We start from the raw sequence: 27,489 nt of genomic DNA on the forward strand, positions 1-27,489 counted from the left end.
AAAAGTCATAGTTGCCCTTGACTTAGTTCACGCGACCGGAGTTCGTGTGAACTGGCCGTTGGATTTCCAGTCATTTTCTGCACATCTAGCCCAGCCGGCCACCTGGCGGGTTAAATTAAACCCACTCCATCTCGCGTCTGTGGGAGGAGTCGAACTAAACAGCTGGCTGGCTCGCTTTGATGCTTTTTGACCCCTCCGCACCGCGATACACCGACTGTGCCCTTCGAAAAAAACACAAATTGTCTAATTCAAAGAAGAAAACGGACTAGGAGGATTTAAAACTGCCCAAAGATTTGTGAGAAACACCGGAGAGATTTGCCTCGTTAAAAGTTGACCATCATTGGAGTGTCTTTTAACAGAGGTGTTGCAGCTAACGTTAGCTGTAGGCGCTCAGACTAGCGAGAAGAAACAAAAGGTGGGAGCGAAAAACTTGATTCTAATCCAAAAGGGAAAAGTTGATATACTGACAATGTATATTATCTTTATTTCCTGTAACAATTAGCTAGAGTTGAGATCTAGGGAATTCAGCATCAAACCGCTAACTGAAGTTATGCCAATGTTGCACATAAAATTCTGCCATTGTGCTGCGAAAGTGTCCAAAAGTTGATATCATCTGGTGTGTTTAAACTGTAAAGCAGGCGACTAAAATAGCTAACTTATCTGACGTGATCATGATAGCCAATAGTGACAACACGATGATGTTGAGTATTTATTAATTTTTCCTCTTTCTAGACGGAACACGTCGCCGCTCTACTCTCTCCCTTTCCTCGCCCCCAACTTGGGTCCCAAGTACCGAACACATCCGCTGAGATGCAGCTGCCAGTCACCTGGAGTTAAATGGTAGTTCATGAGAGGAGAGTGCAAGTTTGGCCAAGGACGAGGAGAAAGAAGAAGAAGACGGTTTCCCGGAGCGGAAGGACAGAACGGGGAGAGGACATGTCTTTTTGGGCGATACTACCTGTCAGTCTACCTGCCTTGACCATCACTGGCATTTGGGTTGTGTGAGTGTCTATTCTTTGTTTTTGTTTTAGTCTAGGCTTGAACAAAAACATTTTGTTTGGTCCTATTAACCAAAAGGCCGGCAGATGGCGATATTGAGCAGTTTTATTTTACTATCCAAAGGGAATGTATGCAGCCGGCTATACACTCCTATACCCTGTGGACTGGTATGTACATAAAATATTATATTTTTAGGCTACAAATGCGTCGATTTCCTCCTTAACTTGATTTAATTTGGGAATTTTAAAAATGGGAAAATATGCATACTTTCTTTATGGAACCATTTTCCACCACCATGCAAGAGTGGCTAAATGCTAGTTCCGGATGTTGCGTATTGCGTTCAGACAATCAGGTTGCAGCAGTCTGTTGTTTACCCTTGGTCTTAACTCTGTAAACATTGTCAGGAAGTAGCATTAGCCATGGTGGTGTAAAATGGTGTTTCATAAAGAAAGTACACATATTTTCCCAGTTTTTTTCCACCCTTCTCGCCATTAAATCGAGTTAAGGAGAAAATCAATGCCTTTGCAGCCTGAATGAAGAATGTTTTATGTAGGAACCGGTCCACAGGGATACAAGTGTATCACAGGAGGCTGCTGAGAGGACGATGGCTCATAATAATGTCTGGAATGGAGTCAGTGGAATGGTATCAAACATATGAAACACATGGAAACCATGTGTTTGAGTTAGATTACCATTCCATTTATTCCGTTCCAGCCATTACTATGAGCTTGTCCTCCCCAATTAAGGTGCCACCAACCTCCTGTGGAGTGTATAGCCGGCTGTGTACATTTCCGTTGGATGGTAAGATTAAACGACTCAATATCGCCATCTGCCGGTCTTTGGGCTAATTAGGCACACACTGGTGTGCATGTGAAACGGACATCTTAACTCTGTTACTCATGCAACAAGGATTTCCCCATCTTATGGAAAAGGCACAACATGTCTCTCAAACAGCATCTCAAATAATCAGTCCGTCGTCAACTCAGATCTATATTGTATTGCTATAGGCCTTCCTACCCAGTCCTTTATCAGATCTAGGCCTATGTGAAGTCACTTAAGGTTGGTGGCTTGGGGTTGACTCCTTAGATTACCATCTAGTGGCGACATTCATCCTGCTCCACTACCGCTTTGAGGGAACGAGAGAGGATGAAGAAAGATCAAGGAGGAGGTAGAGACAATAGAAAGAGAAGAGAGAATGAGGTGGGATGGAAAGACAGAAGTAGAGAAAAATAGTGAGGGAGGACGGACAGAGACTGAGAGAAGGAAAGATGGAGAGGGAGGAGGGGGTATTGGCTGCTATATTGCTGCCAGATTCCTCTAACCTATTTCTAGGCTTGGATGGTTTTTCAATACCGTTGAAACGATTTATTTGAAATTGTTCAATACATTTGTAGCTACTTTTTAAGTAAATACCTGCAGTCAACTTGTGCAATACCTTAGGAGATAAAACAGATTGCGTTCTTCATTTCACCTGTCACATTATTTAACATTATGAAGCTTACCATATATCCCTAGAATAGTTGAGCCAGTCACGTGTTTGTTTGTAAATGGCACAACGGGAGGAAGGGGGAGTAGGTGAGTCCAGCTGTGTATTGCGAGGGGTCATGTTTTATATTGAAAGTCAAGTATTTTTTTTATTTCAATAGAGTGATCAGGGACGTGCAACTATAGTTTTCCTTCACAGAAAATAAATTGGTGCAACACATTCGGCAGAAAATATCTTCATTTTCATTAGATGACAACAGAAGTGCAACGCTATTTGGTAAATGAGCTAACAATGAAGAAGCAATGTATTTTTTGCATGGCCATCATATTTCTAATGTTCATCGTAGAAAGAATATAGCCAGCTACATTTCCTAATGTTTTGCTTAAAGTTAATCTTGCATTCTACCAAGAAAAGTAGGCTGGCTACGAAGAGAAAAGAAAAGTACCGGAGAAAAGTGGCTACACATCAGTCAGAATGCTGTCTGCTGATAGAATGCCCATTCGTGAGTGGAGAATTCCAACTGAAGCACAAAATTAGTCTGATGCCGAGCAGAAATTATAATAAGAAGCATTTTAGATCTGCGTTTGCAAAATGCAGCAAGATATTGCTTATCTGTTGCCAACCTTTTTTTAAATAAATTTGCAAACATGTCTAAAAACATGTTTTTGCTTTGTCATTATGGGGTATTATGTGTAGATTGATGACAAAACAACAACAATTTAATACATTTTAGAATAAGGCTGTAACGTAACAAAATGTGGAAAAAGTCAAGGGGTCTGAATACTTTCTGAATGCAAAAGTATTCATCCCCCTTGGCATTTTTCCTATTTTGTTGCATTACAACCTGTAATTTAAATGGATTTTTATTTGGATTTCATGTAATGGACATACACAAAATAGTCAAAATTGGTGAATTGAAATGAAAAAAATAACTTAAATAACAGAAAAGTGGTGCGTGCATATGTATTCACCCCCTTTGCTATGAAGCCCCTAAATAAGATCTGGTGCAACCAATTACCTTCAGAAGTCACATAATTAGTTAAATAAAGTCCACATGTGTGCAATCTAAGTGTCACATGATCTCAGTATATATACACCTGTTCTGAAAGGCCCCAGAGTCTGCAACACCACTAAGCAAGGGGCACCACCAAGCAAGTGGTACCATGAAGACCAAGGAGCTCTCCAAACAGGTCAGGGACAAAGTTGTGGAGAAGTACAGATCAGGGTTGGGTTATAAAAAAATATCAGAAACTTTGAACATCCCACGGAGCACCATTAAATCCATTATTAAAAAATGGAAAGAATATGGCACCACAACAAACCTGCCAAGAGAGGGCCTTCCACCAAAACTCATGGACCAGGCAAGGTGGGCATTAATCAGAGAGGCAACAAAGAGACCAAAGATAACCGTGAAGGAGCTGCAAAGTTCCACAGTGGAGATTGGAGTATATGTCCATAGGACCACTTTAAGCCGTACACTCCACAGAGCTGGGCTTTACGGAAGCGTGGCCAGAAAAAAGCCATTGCTTAAAGAAAAAAATAAGCTAACACGTTTGGTGTTCGCTAAAATGCATGTGGGAGACTCCCCAAACATATGGAAGAAGGTACTCTGGTCAGATGATACTAAAATTGAGCTTTTTTGGCCATGAAGGAAAACGCTATGTCTGGCGCAAACCCAACACAGAATGGGCAAATTCAAATAGTTATGCACGCTCAAGTTTTCTGTTTTTTTGTCTTATTTCTTGTTTGTTTCACAAGAAAACATATTTTGCATCTTCATAGTGGTAGGCATGTTGTGTAAATGAAATGATACAAACCCCCCAAAAATCCATTTTAATTCCAGGTTGTAAGGCAACAAAATAGGAAAAATGCCAAGGGGGGTGAATACTTTCGCAAGCCACTGTCTAACCTCATGAGCTGGTTTGTCTGTCTTTGCAATTAATTTATTTGTTTGCGCTTGTTAGCATATTTGGCTAGTAATGGTCTTTTTTTGCATTCTTTGGCGCCCCCTAGTATACTAAGCCGGTAATACCATAAATCCTGGGATGGGAGAAGGATGGCATGACGATATGAACATCTGGATACCGCCCAACCCTACCTATTTCCTTCTTGTCCAGTGGGCCACACAGCGGAATGTGAAAAGGCACGCTTTGTAAAAGCTCTCCCACTGCCGTGGCTGGGTGGAAGTAGGGTAAATACTGGGCTGCTGGGGTAGTCAGAGTCAGAGTGCTTATTCAGGGCTTACACACACACACACACACACACACACACACACACGGTAAGCCCTTCTCAGCCCTGCGCCATGAAAGAGCCACTCAGAGCTAGACGATGACTTGACTTTATGGTCCACCCATAGCTAGCCAGCTTCTTACATAAATTCTTCCATTGACCTTTCAGTTTGCTAATGTTATTATTTATTTATTTATTGAAAAGCTGTGTGTCAATTCAGTACAGTGGCCTTTTTTCCATGCTCTTCAAAATGCCGAAAACAACTTGCAAATATTATATTGACCTTTTTAGATGTAGCCTGAGGAAAGTTAATGTGTACTGATAGTCAGACATTCAACTCTGTTTTGTTTCAGTGAATGAAATTTGACATGCTGATTTGATTACAGAACAACAAATGATAGCAGCACTCTCTGATATTTCATCTCCATTTAATTTATCATGAGACATTTCTGCAGTAAGACTTGGATAATTATTTTGATTCAACAGTCTCTCTACATTTCTGTTCAGTTTATAGTTGTCCATGAAAATGTTAGAAATAATCTTGAGCTCAAAAGTAGGCTAATACACAGAGATGGATTGCTGTCCTATAGTACTGGATATTATTGTTAAAAAACTGCTACCAAAATCCACACATGACTTGGACTACAGTACTAGCTTATTCATGTGTCCAAAACCTAAGCTGCAGTCTCGGCTGACATTGTGTTATTTTGTAGAGTTCCAGAATGTACAGATTCTAGAAGTTTCCATGGTAATGTTCTGTAAACATTCTAGCTGAGGAATCTTAAATAGGAAAACATGGCATTCACTTCTGCTGCCTCCCAGTCATGCAATTATAGCCAAACTACCACACACACACACACACACACACACCACCGCAACTCAGCCCACATATGTAAACACATCTATTATTATTGTGCCACCATGTACAGCCCATATAGCTAGTATCAAGGCAAAGAAAGAGCACTTTATTTAGAGAAATTGCCTTTATCCAAACCACACTTAGTGTTATTTTAACTTCAAGAACTCCATGAGTTCACAAAAACAGGTTTGAGGAAAGGGAAAGACTGGTTGAAAACAGTTAGCCAGCCGAGCTCAGTGAGGCATGACTGTTCAGGTTGAGTGAATGTGATGATTGTGTTTCTGCAGGAGAACTCTCTTGCTCTTTTTTTTTTCGATCTCTGTCCTCTCCATGTTTTATAATCCCTGAGAGGCCCATGCAGGGTGAGGACACTTTCAGTAATCTATTACTACCTGTGTGATTGTGTGTGTGAGAGGGAGAGAGAAAGTTGTGGAAGAGCACTGTGGTATCCTGAGGGCAGGAGTTTTGTAACTGCAGTCTGGCTCCTACCTGACAAACCATGTTCCCCCTGTCTTTCTGCCAGCTAGACTCACATATAGGTGTGTGTGCCTCCTTTGTCTTGTTTGCAATTCACACCTACCTGTCCTACTTTCACTTGGTGTGTATGTGTGTGTGTGTGGCGTACACAAGCTGACTCTTGTATTGTGGAGCAGTGACTTACTGGGTGTTTGGATGCTCGTAGACTAGCTAGTGTCTATCTCTCTTTCTCTCTCTCTCCCTCTCCCTCCATCTGTCTCTCTCCCTTTCCTTTTATCTCTCTCCCCCCATCTCTTCCCCCTCTCTCTCTCTCTCTCTCTCTCTCTCTCTCTCTCTCTCTCTCTCTCTCTCTCTCTCTCGCTCTCTCTCTCTCTCTCTCTCGTGCTCTCCCTCTCCCATCTCTTCCTCTCTCTCTCTCTCCCAACCTTCTCTCTCTATCCCTCCCTCTCCTTCTCACTCTCTCTCTCCCTCCCTCCCAACGTTCTCGCCTCTTTCTCCCTCCCTCCCAACCTTCTCGCCTCTTTTTACCCTCCCTCTCCTTCTATCTCTCTCTTTATCTCTCCCCCTCTCTCTCCCTCACTCTCTCTCTGGACTAGTGATGGTAGTGATGATGATTATTCACGGTTGCTGTGGCTTCAGAGGCAGATGGTGGAGTGTTTGTTTACCAAATGTAATTTCCTTTTTGGGCTCAGGTGATCTGTGTGTGTGTGAGAGAGACTGTGTGTGTCATGATGCTCCTAGTAGGGCTGGGTGATATGGCAAAAAATATAAGATCACAATATTTTTCTCATTTTTGACAGTATGTCGGTATGTTTCTGAATAATAAAGTTCTAAATATGTTTTATGAGTAGTGCATGACCATAGGATGGCAACAAATTAATAAAGTGTTGTTAATGGGCTTTCTCTATTCTGATTGTTTTATACTAAACCAAACTAGGATGAAACGGACAGTGAACAGGGCTCCAGGCTGCAACCATTTAGTCACATTTTGCGACCCTTTGACTTGGCTGTGCAGTTACATTTTGAATTGGTTACATCGGTGCGAGCTGCACATTCTGCATCAGGGATGGGCAACTTTGATGGGGGTGGGGGCCACTAAAAATCTGAAATCATGAGGGGCCACAGTGGCGGAGAGAAAATGTGCAGCTAATTTCCTGCAATTCTACACATTTTGCCATAGGATGGAGAGACATTTTTGCAGTTTGTAATATGACATCTGAGTGAGAGTTACTAACAAATCAATGGGGGGCGGGTTGGGCGGTATCCAGATTTTCATACCGTCCTTCTCTCATACCGGGATATACAATATTACCGGCTTAGTACATAAGCCCATTGGGCGTCTGTTACCAGAAAGCTAACACAATTTGATGCCCCGTCACCTTATTAATTCAGTCATTAACTAGCAAGTTCAATTTAGGGGTCGCGTTAATGCAGAATTCTGCGTTTTTCACGCAGGAAAAAAATATAAAACGCATAACAAATATCTTGCTGTGTTTTGTAAAATGCTTCTTATTGTAATTTCTGCTCGGCATCAGACTTATTTTGTGCTTCCTTGATTACTCCAATTTGTATCTCGACCTGTGGCTAGGTTGTAGCGACCTCATGATGGGTATAGGGGAAATTCTAGTATCATCTAGTAGCCTAAACCTATCGATGTTACATTGAGCTGGGTGAATGGAATATGAATGGGAGTCATCCAATATGCTTGTCACACCCTGACTCAGGGGACGCTTATTTGTTGAGTCAGGGTGTGTATATTCTATGTTGTGTAGTTCTATGTTTTCTATCTAGTATGTGTATTTCTATGTTGGCCGGTGTGGTTCCCAATCAGAGGCAGCTGTCGCTCGTTGTCTCTGATTGGGGATCATACTTAAGCAGCCTATTGGCACTGTGTAGTTGTGGGATCTTGTTTCGTGTAAGGTATGTTGTGTGTGCTACCTTGGACTTCATGTTTCGTTTATTGTTTTGTTGAGTGTTTATTAAGTTAAATAAACATGTACGTATATCACGCTGCGCCTTGGTCTGTCCCGTCATTCAACGAACGTGACAATGCTGTAATAGAAATAAAGCCATACTCAAACAAACAAAAAATCGTCATCCCTAATCTTGAACAGCACCAACCGCCACTGCTACAAGTTTAAATAGCTGGCCGCTAGACTAGCTTACCAATCAAATGTTAGCTGTCAGTGACTGACATAACAAGAGAAAAACTGCTGATGCACAACCAAATTTCGAAATTCCACCTTGTGTATTCTACAGTAAGTTGAGACCCCGACTGAGTTCCTAGTGAGGTGATCCCTGTTCTACATGGTCACCTCACTCTAAACATCCTATTTTCTTTACTAGGCTAAAACCATTAGGCCTATTTCGTCAAACAGTAATGTGCGTTATCCTCATGCGATGGCGACCCGTCCCTCAGGGCAGGTGGGGCAGAGCTCCACCTGTTTTTAACCCCACCTGTTATAACTGGCATGTTTTGCATGTTATTTTAGCATACATTTTTGTTACATATCAGGTTGCAAACAATGTAAAAAAATATATATATAATCCTTGAGCCGCATACAAACATGGTCTCTTTCTTGAGTAAAGCGGCTCCAAAATGCAGGTGTTTCAGCCTAGCTCAGTGCTTTCTGTGGTGGAGGGGCAGCCAGCGAAAGCACAGAGCGTAGGCGTTGGTAATATTCTCTAGTTGCGCCGTGTTTGGCTCAGTGTTCTGTCACTCATGGGGACATTACGTCACCTCAGAGTCTACAGGGAGAGCTAGGCAGTTCAAGCCCCCCTGGGTGCTGCCATAGATTTACATTAGAAGTGCCCGTCCAAGAAGGCTCAAGGTCATTGGCCACAGATAAAATGACGTCAAATCACGTTATATCTACTGTAGCTTTGATTGGACTGATCATGTCAACATCATACTTTCAAAATCTTAGCTAGATAGCAAGCTAGCTAGCTAGACAAGCAGTCATCATCATGAATCATGTCGACAGTCTACTGGCAAATCCTTTTAAATCCTTGTCATATGAAGAGAAATTCAGTAGCGGTGTGTGGGTAAAATCACTGGGGAAGCCAAGCCAGAAAAAAAAGCCATATTACAACCTATGTGTTGTGATAATTGCGTTGTTTGCTCTATAACCTGTTAGATCATATGCCTTGCGATATATAGGCCTAAGGAAGAGTCAATAAGAAGACACGGTGGGCAGAATAAATTCAACCACACCTTTGTTTCATCACACTGGAGAGCAACCTCTGTCCGGTGAAGTCCACAAAGCATATTGCATGTAACAAACAGTTACATGACCTACAGCATGGTCAAGCAAGTTAATGTTTCCGACATTTTCGGACTACAAAACAACTATTGATTTAGAACCACGGAGAGTTAATGCAAGTCACAAAGAAAACAGGAGCTGCCTCCACTATTCCAGCACCATTTCAACTTCAACATTTCTTCATCAAATCACCTATGCTTAGTCTAATACAGTGACAACTAAAAGATACCAAAAACAATTTAGTCCAATCAACGTAAGCTAAATATAATGTGGCTTTCCATGGTTCTGATTTGTGTGTGTGTGTGTGTGTGTGTGTGCGTGCGTGCGTGCGTGCGATCGAGCAAGTAGAAAAAACATGTTGACTCACCCTACTTGCAGAGAAACGCCAAATCCATCCTCCTCTCTTTCATGTTGACAAAACAGTCTATTACTCTGTCATACAGTACATGCTTTTATTTTTTGTTGTCTTAGGCTACCTGGCTAAAATGCTTGCTCGCTAGCCTAACTTCCTGTCATGGGCAAAGTAAGTTAGTTAACATTAGCCTTCTACATCTAGCTACATATTGCACTTCCATCCTCTCAGTCCAGGGGCACAATGTATGAATTTATGGTTGGATCAGAATCGCCGTTATAATCATTCGCCAGTATGGAGAATTAAGTAAAACCACAAGTCCAAATCCCTATCTCCATCCATGGCTAATTTAGGAAAGGGCCAATTTTTGCTCGCTACCTAGCTAGCCACTGGAGGACAACAACACAACGAGATGCATCAATTCAAGTTGTTTCTGTCAATGATTTATTTCTCTCAATGCAACTGGCTTCCCTTGACACTTTTTTTTTTTGGTGGTGCTTCAGGACCATTTACAGTTGAACGCACTCAGTTTAGCTCAACGCTGATTGGCTATTATTTTATACTTTTTTTTCTTGGTAAATTTTTTTGGGAAGCCTGGCTTCCCTTGGCATCCATGAATACACGCCACTGGAGAAATTATAGATAAAACGTATAAGTGCTCATCGGCCATTGGACATAAACATTACACAACAAGTTGGAAATGGCAAATTCAACAATGAGTGGTTTGGAAGGAATCAGTGGCTAACTGCAAGCGTTGCGAAGCAATTACTATTTTGCTTCCCCAGCCTGCTATTCGGTGGAGAGGGTGTGTGGTCCAAGTCTGGGTTTAAGCATTTAAAACATCTGTCTGAGAGGGTATCTTTTCCAAACTTTAAAGGATAAACATTCACACGCAACACCATGGGCCAGAAAAGGTTGAATACATTGGCCATGCTGTCAATCCAGTATGACTTCTTCCGCGTTCAAAACAACTCGGAACTCGGAACTGGGAAATCGCCGACTTCCGACTTCAGTGCGTTCAAGACAACTGGGAACTCTGAAAAAAATTAGCTCCTACTGGGAAAATATGTTTTGAACGATCATCCAACTCGGAATTCCAAGTCGGGAACTTGGGCCTCTTTCTAGAGCTCCGACATTCCGACCTGAAGATCACTGACATCATGATTCGACCTCTTTTGTTTTTTCCAAGTTCCCAGTTGTCTTGAAAGCACCATAAATCCAGAGAATGCCAGACTGATGACAAAGTTTGATGACAAAGTTTGCGCACAAGAAGAACACCGCACCACCTTCCTGTTCAAGTGAGCACCCAAAAAAGTCCAAAAATATGTCTTGTATGCTGCTGCATAAATTATGTAATATGCCAGGATATGTATACTGTAGCTAAGAAATTAATACTAAGTGTATGTTGTGTAGTAAGCTGTTAGTAGCCCATGTGTCTCACCCTAAGAATTTGGTCCCTCACCCCCTCCGAACTTAGCCTACTCTTCTGACTTGGGGGTGCACATGTAGCCTATAGCCTGTTTTAGAGAAATTTCATCATCGAATATTGTAAGAGCTTTCATTGTCTGCTTATATGCCCATGTTACACTACATGACCAAAAGTATGTGGACACGTGCTCGTCAAACATCTCATTCCAAAATCATGGGCATTAATATGAAGTTGGTCCCCCCTTTGCTGCTATAACAGCCTCCACTCTTCTGGGAAGGCTTTCCACTAGATGTTGGAACATTGCTATGGGGACTTACTTCCATTCAGCCACAAGCATTAGTGAGGCCGGGCACTGATGTTGGGTGATTAGGCATGGCTCGCAGTCGGCGTTCCAATTCATCCCAAAGGTGGTCGATGGGGTTGAGGTCAGAGCTCTGTGCAGGCCAGTCAAGTTCTTCCACACCGATCTTGACAAAACATTTCTGTATGGACCTCGCTTTGTGCACAGGGGCATTGTCATACTGAAACAGGAAAGGGCCTTCCCCAAACTGTTGCCACAAAGTTGGAAGCACAGAATCGTCTAGAATGTCATTGTATTCTGTAGCGTTAAGATTTCCCTTTACTGGAACTAAGGGTCCTAGCCCGAAATATGAAAAACAGCCCCAGAACATTATTCCTCCTCCACCAAACTTTACAGTTGGCACTATGCATTGGGGCAGGTAGCGTTCTCCTGGCATCCACCAAACCCAGATTCGTCCGTCAGACTGCCAGATGGTGAAGCGTGATTCATCACTCCAGAGACTGCGTTTCCACTGCTCCAGAGTCCAATGGTGGCGAGCTTTACACCACTCCAATCGACGCTTGGCATTGCACATGGTGAACTTAGGCTTGTGTGCGGCTACTCGGCCATGGAAACCCATTTCATGAAGCTCCCGACTAACAGTTATTGTGCTGACGTTGCTTCCAGAGGCGGTTTGGAACTTGGTAGTGAGTGTTGCAACCGAGGACAGATGATTTTTACGCACTACATGCTTGACCACTCGCGGTCCCGTTCTGTGAACTTGTGAAGCCTACCACTTCGCGGCTGAGCCATTGTTGCTCCTAGACGTTTCCACTTCACAATAACAGCACTTACAGTTGACCTGGGCAGCTCTAGCAGGGCAGAAATTTGACGAACTGACTTGTTGGAAAGGTGGCATCTTCAGTAAGGCCATTCTACTGCCAATGTTTGTCTATGGAGATTGCGTGGCTGTGTGCTCGATTTTTATATACCTGTCAACAACGGGTGTGGCTAAAATAGCCAAATCAACTCATTTGAAGGGGTGTCCATATACTTTAGTATATATAGTGTATTTGATATGGCTTTGAGATACGGAGCGCATCGGCCATTGGGTAGTAGGCTACAACTGCAAAGGTTTTTTAGGACATTGAATTTACTGTTAGATTAATACATGGCTACCAGCAGTGAGTATTATGTTTAGAGTTAGGATCTAGGTCGTGTTTTGAGTTTCCATTTACTCAGGTGGTGAATTAGCTGTAAATAAATTAGACTATGATATAAGTGCACATAAAGATGTAGGCAAATTCATCTCTATTGAACAAAACACAACTTTGTTCCCTATTTTAACAGTAAAGTAAACAACAAGAGCCTAATTGTCAACCCAAAATGTATGACAATCACTGGATTATGTTGCACATCAAAATATCTTGAATCATGCATACCTACATTTACATTACATTTACATTTTAGTCATTTAGTAGACGCTCTTATCCAGTGCGACTTACAGGAGCAATTAGGGTTAAGTGCCTTGCTCAAGGGCACATTAACGTCATTTAGCAGACGCTCTTAGCTAGAGCGACTCACAAATTGGTGCGTTCACCCTATAGCCAGTGGGATAACCACTTTACAATTTGGGGGGGTGGGGGTTAGAAGGATTACTTTATCCTATCCCAGGTATTCCTTAAAGAGGTGGGGTTTCAAATGTCTCCGGAAGGTGGTGAGTGACTCCGCTGTCCTGGCGTCGTGAGGGAGCTTGTTCCACCATTGGGGTGCCAGAGCAGCGAACAGTTTTGACTGGGCTGAGCGGGAGCTATGCTTCCGCAGAGGAAGGGGAGCCAGCAGGCCAGAGGTGGATGAACGCAATGCCCTCGTTTGGGTGTAGGGACTGATCAGAGCCTGAAGGTAAGGAGGTGCCGTTCCCTCACTGCTCCATAGGCAAGCACCATGGTCTTGTAGCGGATGCGAGCTTCAACTGGAAGCCAGTGGAGTGTGCGGAGGAGGGGGGTGACGTGAGAGAACTTGGGAAGGTTGAACACTAGACGGGCTGCGGCATTCTGGATGAGTTGTAGGGGTTTAATGGCACAGGCAGGGAGGCCAGCCAACAGCGAGTTGCAGTAGTCCAGACGGGGAGATGACAAGTGCCTGGATTAGGACCTGTGCCGCTTCCTGTGTAAGGCAGGGTCGTACTCTCCGAATGTTGTAGAGCATGAACCTGCAGGAGCGGGTCACCGCCTTGATGTTGGCGGAGAACGACAGGGTGTTGTCCAGGGTCACGCCTAGGCTCTTCGCACTCTGGGAGGAGGACACAGCGGAGTTGTCAACCGTGATGGCGAGATCGTGGAACGGGCAGTCCTTCCCCGGGAGGAAGAGCAGCTCCGTCTTGCCAGGGTTCAGCTTGAGGTGGTGATCCGTCATCCATACTGATATGTCTGCCAGACATGCAGAGATGCGATTCGCCACCTGGTTATCAGAAGGGGGAAAGGAGAAGATTAGTTGTGTATCATCAGCGTAGCAATGATATGAAAGGCCATGTGAGGATATGACAGAGCCAAGTGACTTGGTGTATAGGGAGAAAAGGAGAGGGCCTAGAACTGAGCCCTGGGGGACACCAGTGGTGAGAGCACGTGGTGCGGAGACAGCTTCTCGCCACGCCACTTGGTAGGAGCGACCGGTCAGGTAGGACGCAATCCAGGAGTGAGCCGCGCCGGAGATGCCCAGCTCGGAGAGGGTGGAGAGGAGGATCTGATGGTTCACAGTATCAAAGGCAGCAGACAGGTCTAGAAGGACAAGAGCAGAGGAGAGAGAGTTAGCTTTAGCGGTGCGGAGAGTCTCCGTGACACAGAGAAGAGCAGTCTCAGTTGAATGACCAGTCCTGAAACCTGATTGGTTTGGATCAAGAAGGTCATTCTGAGAGAGATAGCAAGAGAGTTGGCTAAAGACGGCACGCTCAATAGTTTTGGAAAGAAAAGAAAGAAGGGATACTGGTCTGTAGTTGTTGACATCAGTGGGGTCGAGTGTTGGTTTTTTTGAGAAGGGGAGCAACTCTCGCTCTCTTGAAGACGGAAGGGACATGGCCAGCGGTCAAGGATGAGTTGATCAGCGAGGTGAGGTAGGGGAGAAGGTCACCGGAGATGGTCTGGAGAAGGGAGGAGGGGATGGGGTCAAGCGGGCAGGTTGTTGGGCGGCCTGCAGTCACAAGTCGCAGGATTTTATCTGGAGAGAGAGGGGAGAAAGAAGTCAAAGCATAGGGTAGGGCAGTGTGAGCAGGACCAGCAGTGTCATTAGACTTAACAAACGAGGATCGGATGTCGTCAACCTTCTTTTCAAAGTGGTTGACGAAGTCATCCACAGAGAGAGAGGAGGGGGGAGGAGGATTCAGGAGGGAGGAAAATGTGGCAAAGAGCTTCCTAGGGTTAGAGGCAGATGCTTGGAATTTAGAGTGGTAGAAGGTGGCCTTAGCAGCAGAAACAGATGAAGAAAATGTAGAGAGGAGGGAGTGAAAAGATGCCAGGTCGGCAGGGAGTTTAGTTTTCTTCCATTTCCGCTCCGCTGCCCGGAGCTCTGTTCTGTGAGCTCGCAATGAGTCATCAAGCCACGGAGCTGGAGGGGAGGACCGAGCCGGATAGGGGACACAGAGAGTCAAAGGATGCAGAAAGGGAGGAGAGGAGGGTTGAGGAGGCAGAATCAGGAGATTGGAGGGAGAAGGATTGAGCAGAGGGAAGAGATGATAGGATGGAAGAGGAGAGAGTAGTGGGAGAGAGAGAGCGAAGGTTGCGGCGGCGCATTACCATCTGTGTAGGGGCAGAGTGAGTAGTGTGGGAGGAGAGCGAGAGAGAAAAGGAAACAAAGTAGTGGTCGGAGACATGGAGGGGAGTTGCAGTGAGATTAGTAGAGGAGCAGCATCTAGTGAAGATGAGGTCAAGCGTATTGCCTGCCTTGTGAGTAGGGGGACGGTGAGAGGGTGAGGTCAAAAGAGGAGAGGAGTGGAAAGAAGGAGGCAGAGAGAAATGAGTCAAATGTGGACATAGGGAGGTTGAAATCCCCCAAAACTGTGAGGGGTGAGCCATCCTCAGGAAGGAACTTATCAAGGCGTCAAGCTCATTGATGAACTCTCCAAGGGAACCTGGAGGGCGATAGATGACAAGGATATTAAGCTTAAATGGGCTAGTGACTGTGACAGCATGGAATTCAAATGAGGAGATAGACAGATGGGTTAGGGGAAAAATTGAGAATGTCCACTTGGGAGAGATGAGGATTCCTGTACCACCACCCCTCTGACCAGATGCTCTCGGGGTATGCGAGAACACATGGTCAGACGAGGAGAGAGCAGTAGGAGTAGCAGTGTTTTCAGTGGTGATCCATGTTTCCGTCAGCGCCAGGAAGTCGAGGGACTGGAGGTTGGCATAGGCTGGGATGAAGTCAGCTTTGTTGGCAGCAGAACGGCAGTTCCAGAGGCTGCCTGCGACCTGGAACTCCACGTGGGTGGTGCGTGCAGGGACCACCAGGTTAGAGAGGCAGCAGCCACGCGGTGTGGTGCGTTTGTGTAGCCTGTGCAGAGAGGAGAGAACAGGGATAGGCAGAGGCATAGTTGACAGGCTGTAGCAAATGGCTACAAAAATGCAGAGGAGATCGGAATGAAATGAGCTAAGCATCTGGGAGCAGAGAGAGCAGGGCCTCCCTCACCAAAAACTTCTACCTCAGAAACTAAAATTGTTTCACTGAACCACCCGAACAAAAACTCTCCCAACTTCCACCTTTAGAAATCAGAATTGTTGTGAACCACAGCGGTTCAATGTTTAAAGGAATAGACTCAACCCACTTTATTCAACTATGACACCATAGCTAACTAGCAAGCTAGCATCCAATAACAATAACACACCGTATAGCACCAACACTTGGTCACAACAAACCACCAATAGTGTGATAACACACTAAACAGATCATTCGTGTCTGTGTCAAGTTCCTTTCATGACGCAGCAATGATTAGACGTTGGCTAGCTAGGACAAGTATATTGTATTTAGCTACTACCGTACAGTTAGCTAGTCGTGTTGGGTAGCTAGCAATGGCCACTGTGTTGACTTTGTTTGAAGAACGGCTAGCTAGCTAGCTTCGTGCTACACCCGGCACACAATGGCTATTGTGTTGACTCTGACTCTGTTCGAAAAACGGCTAGGTAGCACGCTTCGTGCTACAGCCGGCACTGCCAAGACACAGTAACTACCCACAACAACCCACGATGCCTAGCTATGACGCCGTAGCTAACTTGCAAGCTAGCATCCATTAACACACAATTTAGCATCAATACTTGGTTACAACAAACTGCCAAGAGTGTGTTAGCACACTAAACAGATAATTCAAGTCCGTGTCTAGTTCCTTTCATAACGCATAACGCAGCAAAAATTAAACGTTGGCTAGGACTACATTAACATTGGAAACAGCTCTCCAGCGTTGCTAATCGATACCAGTAGCTACCCGCTAGCTAGCTAGCCTCGTGCTTCGATACTAACCTACAATTACCTACGGAAACCTACAATAACAACAATACTAACCTATAATAAATACAATACCTAACTACAGCTAACTACCTACCTACGATCTAATACATGGTTAAGCTTTACTCAACACCATATGAGAAGCTTACCTCCTGCTTACCTCCAGCTAGAGAAAACACGACCTCAATTTTAGACAAAATGCCAAAATGCCAAAAATACCTGCATGGACATGTTAGATGAAACAACGTATTAATTATGTACCATCTCAGTAATCCATTACACCTCTAAATAAAGCACTGTGAATGACTTTATAAGATAAAAAAAATGTCTAATGTGTGACGCCACATTTCTGGGGGGGGTGGGACCAAATCATGGGCAGGTGCCATCTACTGAACAAGTTAGTGGCACCAGTGCCATCAGGAGAAAATGTTAGTCTGGAGTCCTGAGTGAAGTAGTCCAAGTTGTAGAACTTTTCATTTATTTTGCACTTTATAAACATCTTTATAGACGGTATTGTAAAAATCCACACCGGTATGTGGATCCTTGAAAACTCTGTTTATTCAGTTTTACACATATCACACATAATAAGACAACATAATATAAACAATATAAATAATGATATATTCAACTAGAAAAAAAAATAAAAAATAACAATAAAGATACCGTACTTTAGAAAAGTTAAACACACTGGGCAGAAGGGTACAGAGGTTAAAGGGCAATCTGTAGTTAATACAGGAACAGAGCAGTCACTTCGCCATTGTTCCTGTTAACAGTCGAGGGATAGGGGTGGAGAAATGCAACCACTCACACATTCACAGACAGTCACGGCCACAGACTGACCATCCACCGGACCAAAATTAAAGTTTACAATGCTTGTTTTTACAATGACATTGTTTACAAATGGAGCAAAACAAGCTCACATTTTAGGCTCTGACATGGCAATAGTAATAAGGCATCCACAAGTCACATTCAATAAGAATCAATGGGCACATCACTAATCTGAATGACCTCCCAAATAAACACTACAAATAAATGCTCCTCCAACCAGTAAATCAAAGTGGTGTCAAATACAGATTTAAGTTTTGTTTCAATAAAAATGCAATCAGAGGGTGGACTGTTCAAAGTAAGACCGGAATGGAGCCCAAGCATGTTTGGAGTTCCCACAATTTAATATCTTCTCATTTCAGAGACCCCAACACATCTCCCACCCAATATTTATAAGATGGTTGAAGCGCCATTTTCCAGTTCTGGAGTATTAGCCGTCTAGCTAAAAGAGTTGTATAAGCAATAGTGTCCGACTAAATTCTTGACAGGGGGGTGCTTATGGGCAGTACTCCGAAAAGGGCTGTAAGGGGAGACAGACCTATAAGAGTGTCATATACACTACCGGTCAAAAGTTTTAGAACATCTACTCATTCAAGGGTTTATCTTAATTTTTTACTATTTTCTACATTTGTAGAATAATAGTGAAGACATCAAAACTATGAAATAACACATATGGAGTCATGGAGTCAAGTTGCTTATACAACTTTTTTGGTTACTACATGATTCCATATGTGTTATTTCACAGTTTTGATGTCTTCACTATTATTCTACAATGTAGAAAATAGTAAAAATAAAGAAAAACCCTTGAATGAGTAGATGTTCTAAAACTTCTGACCGTTAGTGTATATCAGAGAAAATATTAATTCTCAGAATACAGACAGTTTATGACAGTCCCAAAACATATGAAACAGTGTGGCTGGTTCCGTTTTACATCGAACACAAGTAGGATCAAAATCAGAGAATATTCTTCTGAGTTTAGCCCCGGACCAGTGGATATGGTGAACCGCCTTGAATTGAATGAGGCTGTGTCTAGTGCTAAAAGAGGAAGAATGCACCCTGTGCAGCACAGATTCCCCGGTGTCATCCCCAAGTTCCTCCCCCAAATCCTTTTCCCATTGAGTCTTTAAAAGCAACAAAGAAGGGTTCTGTAAGTCATTAATGATTGCATATATATCTGAAATTGCACCCTTAGGAAGCTTGTTTAGCTAAATAAAATGCTCTCTATAGCTGTAGTCACGGACCTATTGGGAAATTCAGATGTGTTAGATCGAACGAAGTTCCTAGTCTGGAGATAGAGGAGGAAGTGGGATTGGGGGAGGTTGAACTTTTCCTGTAGCTGAACAAAAGAGGCAAATGTATCATCAAATAATAATTGGGCTAGTGAGGAGAAGCCTAGTGAGTGCCAGATGCCAAAAGCCCCATCATTTAAAGATGGAGGAAATAAAATGTTCTGATAGAGAAAAGCCTCTAAGGCTAAATGGAACTGATTCCAAATTTTAAGAGACTGCTTTACAATTGGGTTGACACATCTTTTGCCTAGGGACACTGGGAAAGACAAGCACAACACAGAGGAAAGTGCAGCAGGTTTACATGATTCAGACTCGATCTGGACCCAGAGTGGTCTTGGGCCAATAGGATCATTCTGTAGCCAGTACAAAAGGGCTCTGAAATTTGCAGCCCAAAAGTATGTCTGAAAATTTGGTAGAGCTAAACCACCCAATGCCTTAGGCTTCTGTAAATGTTTTCTACCAATCTGTGGTACCTTCCCATCCCAAATAAAATACATGAATGTTTGATCCAGTGAATTAAAAAAAGATTTGAGTAAAAATGGTTAAACATTGAAATAAATATACAAATCTGGGCAACACATTCATTTTAATGACATTAACCCTTTCAAGAAGAGAAAGAGGTAGAGACGTCCAAAAAGGAAAAGATAGTTTGAAACAATCTGCTAGAGCAACAATGTTTTCCTTAAACAAATTGGAATATTTCCTTGTCACTTTAACTCCCAAGTACAGTTGAAGTCGGAAGTTTACATACACTTAGGTTGGAGTCATTAAAACTCGTTTTTCAACCATTCCAAAAATTTCTTGTTAACAAAATATCATTTTGGCAAGTCAGTTAGGACATCTACTTTGTGCATGACACAAGTAATTTTTCCAACAATTGTTTACAGAAAAAGCTCACTCTTGCCTAGATTCAGCTTGTACCCTGAGATTGCTCCAAACTGTTTAAGAATAGATAAGGCATGTGGTAATGAGGTATCAGGGTTGGAGATAAACAAAGGACGTCGTCCACATATAGCGAGACTTTCTGCTCTAAGCCCATCTTGAGTATACCTTGAATAGCATCATTAGAGCGCAGTACGATGGCTCAATTGCCAAAGCAAACAACAAGTGGGAGAGTGGACAACCCTGTCTGGACAAGTTGTTAGTCCGTAGTTGTTAGTCTGTACCGAAGCCATGGGAGAGAAATAAATAATATTTATCCACGCAATAAATTTGGGACCGAAGCCAAATCTATGAAGGGCGGCTGTTAGGTAGTCCCCCTCGACGCCGTCAAAAGCTTTTTCCGCATCGAGCGAGACCACCACCTGCAGGTCTCCCGACGCTGGAGAGTACAGTACATTCATAAGGCGTCTAATATTGAAAAACGAATGCGTATTTCTCATAAAGGCAGTCTGGTCAGAGTATATTACTTGGTGCAGCGAGCCCTCCATACGGATGGCTAAGAGCTTGGCTAGGATCTTGTAATCGCAATTTAAAAACGAGATTGGGCAATAAGATCCACATTCCAGGGGTCCTTGTTTTTCTTTAATAGTAATGAAATTGAAGCCTGATAAAGACTAGGCGGTAGCTTTGATGTATCAAGGCACTCTGCAAATAATCGAGACCGGAATGGGCAAAGCAGACCGGAATACGCCTTGGAAAATTTGTTTGGAAAGCTGTCCGGACCTGGTGATTTACATTTTTCATTGCGGACACTGCAGTTGCAATCTCCTCAGGTGTAAATTCTTCTTCTAAATCGTCATGAGAGTCTGTATGAATTGAAGGCATATTCAGACCTTCGAAGAATCAATCAACAAAGGGTATTGAGGAGATTCAGAGGTGAATAGCGCAGAGTAAAATTGTTTGAATTGATCATTGACCTCTTTATGTATAACTGTGGTAGCACCAGACAGGGTCCTTATTGGTGGGATTAAACATGAGGCCTCAGATTTATGGATCTGATTTGCAAGGAGTTTACTGGCCTTGTCGCCTTGCTCATACACTCTGTATCGGGCTCGTAAGAGTAATTGTTCAGCTTGTCTGGTAGAGAGCTCGTCAAATTCAGATTGGATTAGCTGGCGTTCTTTATATAGATACGAGGAAGGATCTGTAGCATACTTTTCATCTAATGTAGCTATGGCTTTGCTCAGTTCTCGAAGCCGCTAAGAGCAAGCTTTGTTTTTGTTGGCTGTATAAGAAATTATTTGGCCACATAGGTATGCTTTGAGGGACTCCCATATGGAAGAGCAGGACTTTCCTGGGGTTGAATAAATTTCTAGAAACAAGGTGATTTCAGAATAAATGAAATTGACAAACTCCTTATCTGAGAGTAAAATGGAGTTTAGACGCCATTGATAACACATAGGAGGTTGCTGGGGAAACTCTAGCTCAAGCACTAATGGTCAGATATAACAATACTCTCATAAGTACACCTCTGAAGGTTAGGCAGAAGTTTTTTGTCCAAAAAGAGGTAATCAATTACATTTACATTTACATTTTAGTCATTTAGCAGACGCTCTTATCCAGAGCGACTTACAGTTAGTGAGTGCATACATTATTATTTTATATATATTTTTTCATACTGGCCCCCCCGTGGGAATCGAACCCCACAATCCTGGCGTTGCAAACGCCATGCTCTACCAACTGAGCTACATCCCTGCCGGCCATTCCCTCCCCTACCCTGGACGACGCTGGGCCAATTGTGCGCCGCCCCATGGGTCTCCCGGTCGCGGCTGGCTACGACAGAGCCTGGATTCGAACCAGGATCTCTAGTGGCACAGCTAGCACTGCGATGCAGTGCCTTAGACCACTGCGCCACTCGGGGACGAGTGCGGGTGTATGTTTGATGAACATGAGAAAAAAATGAATAATGTGTATCTGTAAGGTGTAGGAAACGCCAAGCCTCACACATAGCATATTTCTGAAGAAAAGATTGAATAAGTAGGGCACATTTAGATGGGCCAGTAGTTCTTCGTGAGGACTTGTCAAAAACTGGGGACATTGTACAGTTGAAATCACCCCTTAAAATCAGCGAATGGGAATCTAAATTGGGTATAGCAGATAAAAAGGTAGAAATGAAACTTGTCATCCCAATTGGGAGCATAAACACTAGCCAAAACAAGAGGGGTAGAAAACTGTTTACCAGTTACTATGACGTATCGTCCCTTAGGATCAGCAATAACCTCAGAAGCTACAAAGGGAGTAGATTTATCAGCCAAAATGGCTGCACCTCTTGATTTACTATGAAAGTTTGAGTGGAACAATTTACCAACCCAGTCCTTGCGAATCCTAAAGTGCTCACATGTCCTCAAGTGAGTTTCTTGTAGAAACGCAAAATGTGCGTTAAAAACCCTTTTAAATGTGTCAGCACACTCTTACGTTTCACAAGCTTGTTAGCCCCTTTGATGTTCCACAAAATGTACTTGATGGTATTATTATGGCCACCCTGAGCACTCCCGTTGTACAACCCTGTCATTAGAACATAGAGTGAAAAAGCAATGAATACCCAAAAATCCTGTTCTTCGCACAGTATGTCTGTGAAAGTGCGTTGTTAAACCCAAACCCACAGTACCGCCCTTTAATGTAGTGTTCTGTGTTAGATAATCAAGCAGCAAAAAAATAGAAAAAATAAAAAGTGAATCAAATGTGCAAACGAAATTAGAAAAACACCACTTTAGATGTATAAAATTGTATCCCCAGTCTTATAACAGTTATTGAGAGAGAAAGTAAATAAAATGTATCAAGGCTCTTAGCCAAAAACCTGACATTTAAAGTAAGCAAATCGTAGTAAAACGACAAAAAACGACCAACACCACAAAACTACGTTTGTACAACGTTGAAAGTTTACCGGTATGTGGAGCCATACCACTATACCTTAAAATACGATATGTTGCCCAGCCCTAGCAGTAGCTTCCGTACATTAATTGCTGTTTAGCCTGTCACTGACCCCTGAGCACTGTCAGATTTACGCACAGAGGACTACAAACTGTGTGTGTGTGGACAAACTGTCTGTGAGTTTGTAATGCACACAGATGTCTGTCTGATCTACTGCATGGGCTTGTGCTTTGTCGATTTTGAGGTCATAATTCAATGATCTGAGTTTGATTTTGTACTAGGTCTATATAGCTTAGGCCTACAGTATGTTGTGTGCATTGTATTCTGGTGCACCCGCTCTCTTCTCTCTGCGCTCTCTTTCACCCCTCTCTCTTCCCTCTCTCTCTCCCCTCTTCCCACAATCTCCAACCTGTTTCTGGGTAAGAACACACTGACCAGAATGGTCCTCCACCCAGATTTCCCCACATTAGTCCAGTTCAAGGAAACAGGAATATCGATTGGAATTAGGAAAATACACATCTGAGTGATTTTGATTTGTCAGAATTGATAGCTAACTGATAGGTGCCCTGGTTTAGCAGGGCAAGTAAACAGGACTATCTTAGTGACAGGTCGTTGTGTGGTTTTATTTGTTTATGTATCGGAAGGCTGGAGAGTGCAATGACATAGCCTAGTGATAATTGCGTTGTTTGCTCTATAACCTGTTAATTCATATGCCTTGCGACTGTGATATATAGGCCTAAAGGCTGAGACAATAAGAAGACACAGTGGCAGAATAAATTCAACCACACCTTTGTCCTCTGTCCAGTGAAGTCCACAAAGCATATTGCATGTACAGTCACAGACACTTACATGACCTACAGCATGGTCAAGCAAGTTAAGCAAGTATTATTTCCGACATTTTCAGACCACTAAACAACTATTGATTTAGAACCACAGAGAGTTACCGGAAGTCTCAAAGAAAACAGGAGCTGCCCCCACTATTCCAGCACCATTTCAACTTCAACATTTCAACATCATCAAACCACCTCTGCTAAGTCTAAAACAGTTACAACTAAAAGATACCAAAAACAATTTAGTCTAATCAACGTAAGCTAAATGACACATCTGCTCCTGCAACGCCCTCTACTGCTCATCCTGTGTCTCCTTGACCTGCCGCCACTCTCCCAGTACTCTCTCCTTCTCCCTCTCTCTCTGTGTGTGTGTGTGTGATTGTGTGGGCGGAGACAGGTGTGCTGGAGGCCGAGCAGATCCCCTCCAGCTGCAACCTGTTCCATAATCAAGACCTCTACAAATACTCAGTCCTGCCACTTCCACACTGCCAGATTGTAATCTCTGCTCATTCTGCCCGCTCTGACTCTGGTTCCTGTCTCCAGTCCCACGTCTCGTCATCTTGCTACTCTGTCCTGGATTCCCCACTCTACTACTCCCTTGGATTCCCCTCCAGACCTGCTCACCCTGTCTCAACCCCCCTCGCTCCAGCCGCAGCCTCCGCACCTGGTTTCCAGCTGTTTTCCCTGACCTGCACTCCATCTCCCCCCTGTGTTTCAATAAATACCTTGGTTACACTTCATCCCAGTCTCCTCGTCTGAGTCTGCTCTTGGGTTCCCCTGTTCCACTCTGCGTAACACTAAATATAATGTGGCTGTCCATGGTTCTGATTTCTGTGTGAGTGTTCGTGCAAGTAGAAAAACATGTTCACCCACCCTACTTGTAAAATCATGTAGTAAACAAAAAATTGTTAAACAAAACAAAATATTTTATATTTATGATTCTTCAAATAGCCACCCTTTGCCTTGATGACAGCTTTGCACGCTCTTGGCATTCTCTCAACCAGCTTCACCTGGAATGCTTTTCCAACAGTCTTGAAGGAGTTCCCACATATGCTGAGCACTTGTTGGCTTCTTTTCCTTCACTCTGCCGTCCGACTCATCCCAAACCATCTCAATTGGGTTGAGGTCGGATTGTGGAGGCCAGGTCATCTGATGCAGCACTCCATCACTCTCCTTCTTGGTCAAATTGCCCTTACACAGCCTGGAGGTGTGTTGGGTCATTGTCCTGTCGAAAAACAAATGATAGTCCCACTAAATAGCCTCCAACACTCTACTCAGCAAATTGGATGTAGTCTATCACAGTGCCATCTGTATTGTCACCAAAGCCCCATATACAGTGGGGGGAAAAAGTATTTAGTCAGCGACCAATTGTGCAAGTTCTCCCACTTAAAGAGATGAGAGAGGCCTGTAATTTTCATTATAGGTACACGTCAACTATGACAGACAAATTGAGGGGAAAAAATCCAGAAAATCACATTGTAGGATTTTTAATGAATTTATTTGCAAATTATGGTGGAAAATAAGTATTTGGTCACCTACAAACAAGCAAGATTTCTGGCTCTCACAGACCTGTAACTTCTTCTTTAAGAGGCTCCTCTGTCCTCCACTCGTTACCTGTATTAATGGCACCTGTTTGAACTTGTTATCAGTATAAAAGACACCTGTCCACAACCTCAAACAGTCACACTCCAAACTCCACTATAGCCAAGACCAAAGAGCTGTCAAAGGACACCAGAAACAAAATTGTAGACCTGCACCAGGCTGGGAAGACTGAATCTGCAATAGGTAAGCAGCTTGGTTTGAAGAAATCAACTGTGGGAGCAATTATTAGGAAATGGAAGACATACAAGACCACTGATAATCTCCCTCGATCTGGGGCTCCACGCAAGATCTCACCCCGTGGGATCAAAATGATCACAAGAACGGTGAGCAGAAATCCCAGAACCACACGGGGGGACCTAGTGAATGACCTGCAGAGAGCTGGGACCAAAGTAACAAAGCCTACCATCAGTAACACACTACGCCGCCAGGGACTCAAATCCTGCAGTGCCAGACGTGTCCCCCTGCTTAAGCCAGTACATGTCCAGGCCCGTCTGAAGTTTGCTAGAGTGCATTTGGATGATCCAGAAGAGGATTGGGAGAATGTCATATGCTCAGATGAAACCAAAATATAACTTTTTGGTAAAAACTCAACTCGTCGTGTTTGGAGGACAAAGAATGCTGAGTTGCATCCAAAGAACACCATACCTACTGTGAAGCATGGGGGTGGAAACATCATGCTTTGGGACTGTTTTTCTGCAAAGGGACCAGGACGACTGATCCGTGTAAAGGAAAGAATGAATGGGGCCATGTATCAGGAGATTTTGAGTGAAAACCTCCTTCCATCAGCAAGGGCATTGAAGATGAAACGTGGCTGGGTCTTTCAGCATGACAATGATCCCAAACACACCGCCCGGGCAACGAAGGAGTGGCTTCGTAAGAAGCATTTCAAGGTCCTGGAGTGGCCTAGCCAGTCTCCAGATCTCAACCCCATAGAAAATCTTTGGAGGGAGTTGAAAGTCCGTGTTGCCCAGCGACAGCCCCAAAACATCACTGCTCTAGAGGATATCTGCATGGAGGAATAGGCCAAAATACCAGCAACAGTGTGTGAAAACCTTGTGAAGACTTACAGAAAACGTTTGACCTGTGTCATTGCCAACAAAGGGTATATAACAAAGTATTGAGAAACTTTTGTTATTGACCAAATACTTATTTTCCACCATAATTTGCAAATAAATTCATTAAAAATCCTACATTGTGATTTTCTGGATTTTCTTTTCTCATTTTGTCTGTCATAGTTGACGTGTACCTATGATGAAAATTACAGGCCTCTCTCATATTTTTAAGTGGGAGAACTTGCACAATTGGTGGCTGACTAAATACTTTTTTCCCCCACTGTACTACCCACCATTGTGACCTGAACACTCTCTGTGGCTGGCCCTCACTACATATTCGTCGCCAAACCCACTGGCTCCAGGTCATCTATAAATCACTGCTAGGCAAATCCCTGCCTTATCTTAGCTCATTGGTCACCATAGCAACACTCACCCGTAGTATGCGCTCCAGCAGGTATATCTCACTGGTCATCCCCAAAGCCAACACCTCCTTTGGCCGCCATTCCTTCCAGTTCTCTGCTGCCAATGATTGGAACGAACTGCAAAAATCTCTGAAGCTGGAGAATCTTATCTCCCTCACTAACTTTAAGCATCAGTTGTCAGAGCAGCTTACCGATCACTGCACCTGTACACAGCCCATCTGTAATTGTGTAGCTCAGTTGGTAGAGCATGGTGCTTGCAACGCCAGGGTTGTGGGTCCGATTCCCACGGGGGACCAGTATGAAAATGTATGCGCTCACTAACTGTAAGTCGCTCTGGATAAGAGCGTCTGCTAAATGACTAAAATGTAATTAGCCCACCCAACTACCTCATCCCAATATTGTTATTTATTTTGCTCATTTGCACCCCAGTATCTCTATTTGCACATCATCTTCTGCACCTCTATCACTCCAGTGTTAATACTAAATTGCAATTATTTTGCATTATGGCCTATTTATTGCCTTACCTCCATAACTTACTACATTTGCACACACTGTATATAGATTTTCTATTGTGTTTTTGACTGTATGTTTTGTTTATTCCATATGTAACTCTGTGTTGTTGTTGTTTTTATCGCATTGCTTTGCTTTATCTTGGCCAGGTCGCAGTTGTAAATGAGAACTTGTTCTCAACTGGCTTACCTGGTTAAATAAAGGTTAAAAAAAAGCCCAAACCAGATGGGATGGCGTATCGCTGTAGAATGCTGTGGTAGCCATGCTGGTTAAGTGTGC

The 27,489-nt window shown here is 43.4% G+C and overlaps 1 protein-coding gene across 1 annotated transcript in view; it reads left to right on the forward strand.

Annotated features, from left to right (window-relative positions):
- Nucleotides 1-206: 206 nt before the first annotated feature.
- LOC121574727 (transmembrane protein 150A-like) overlaps nt 207-27,489 on the forward strand; it is a 102,799-nt gene continuing 75,516 nt past the window's right edge. The window contains exons 1-2 of the mRNA XM_041887278.1: nt 207-415; nt 733-1,001. Coding sequence (XP_041743212.1) covers nt 838-1,001 — 164 coding nt within the window. The 5' untranslated portion in view covers nt 207-415; nt 733-837. The remainder of the gene's footprint in view (nt 416-732; nt 1,002-27,489) is intronic.

The sequence above is a fragment of the Coregonus clupeaformis genome, chromosome 1, assembly GCF_020615455.1.
Source record: "Coregonus clupeaformis isolate EN_2021a chromosome 1, ASM2061545v1, whole genome shotgun sequence".
Classification (NCBI taxonomy): Eukaryota; Metazoa; Chordata; class Actinopteri; order Salmoniformes; family Salmonidae; genus Coregonus; species Coregonus clupeaformis.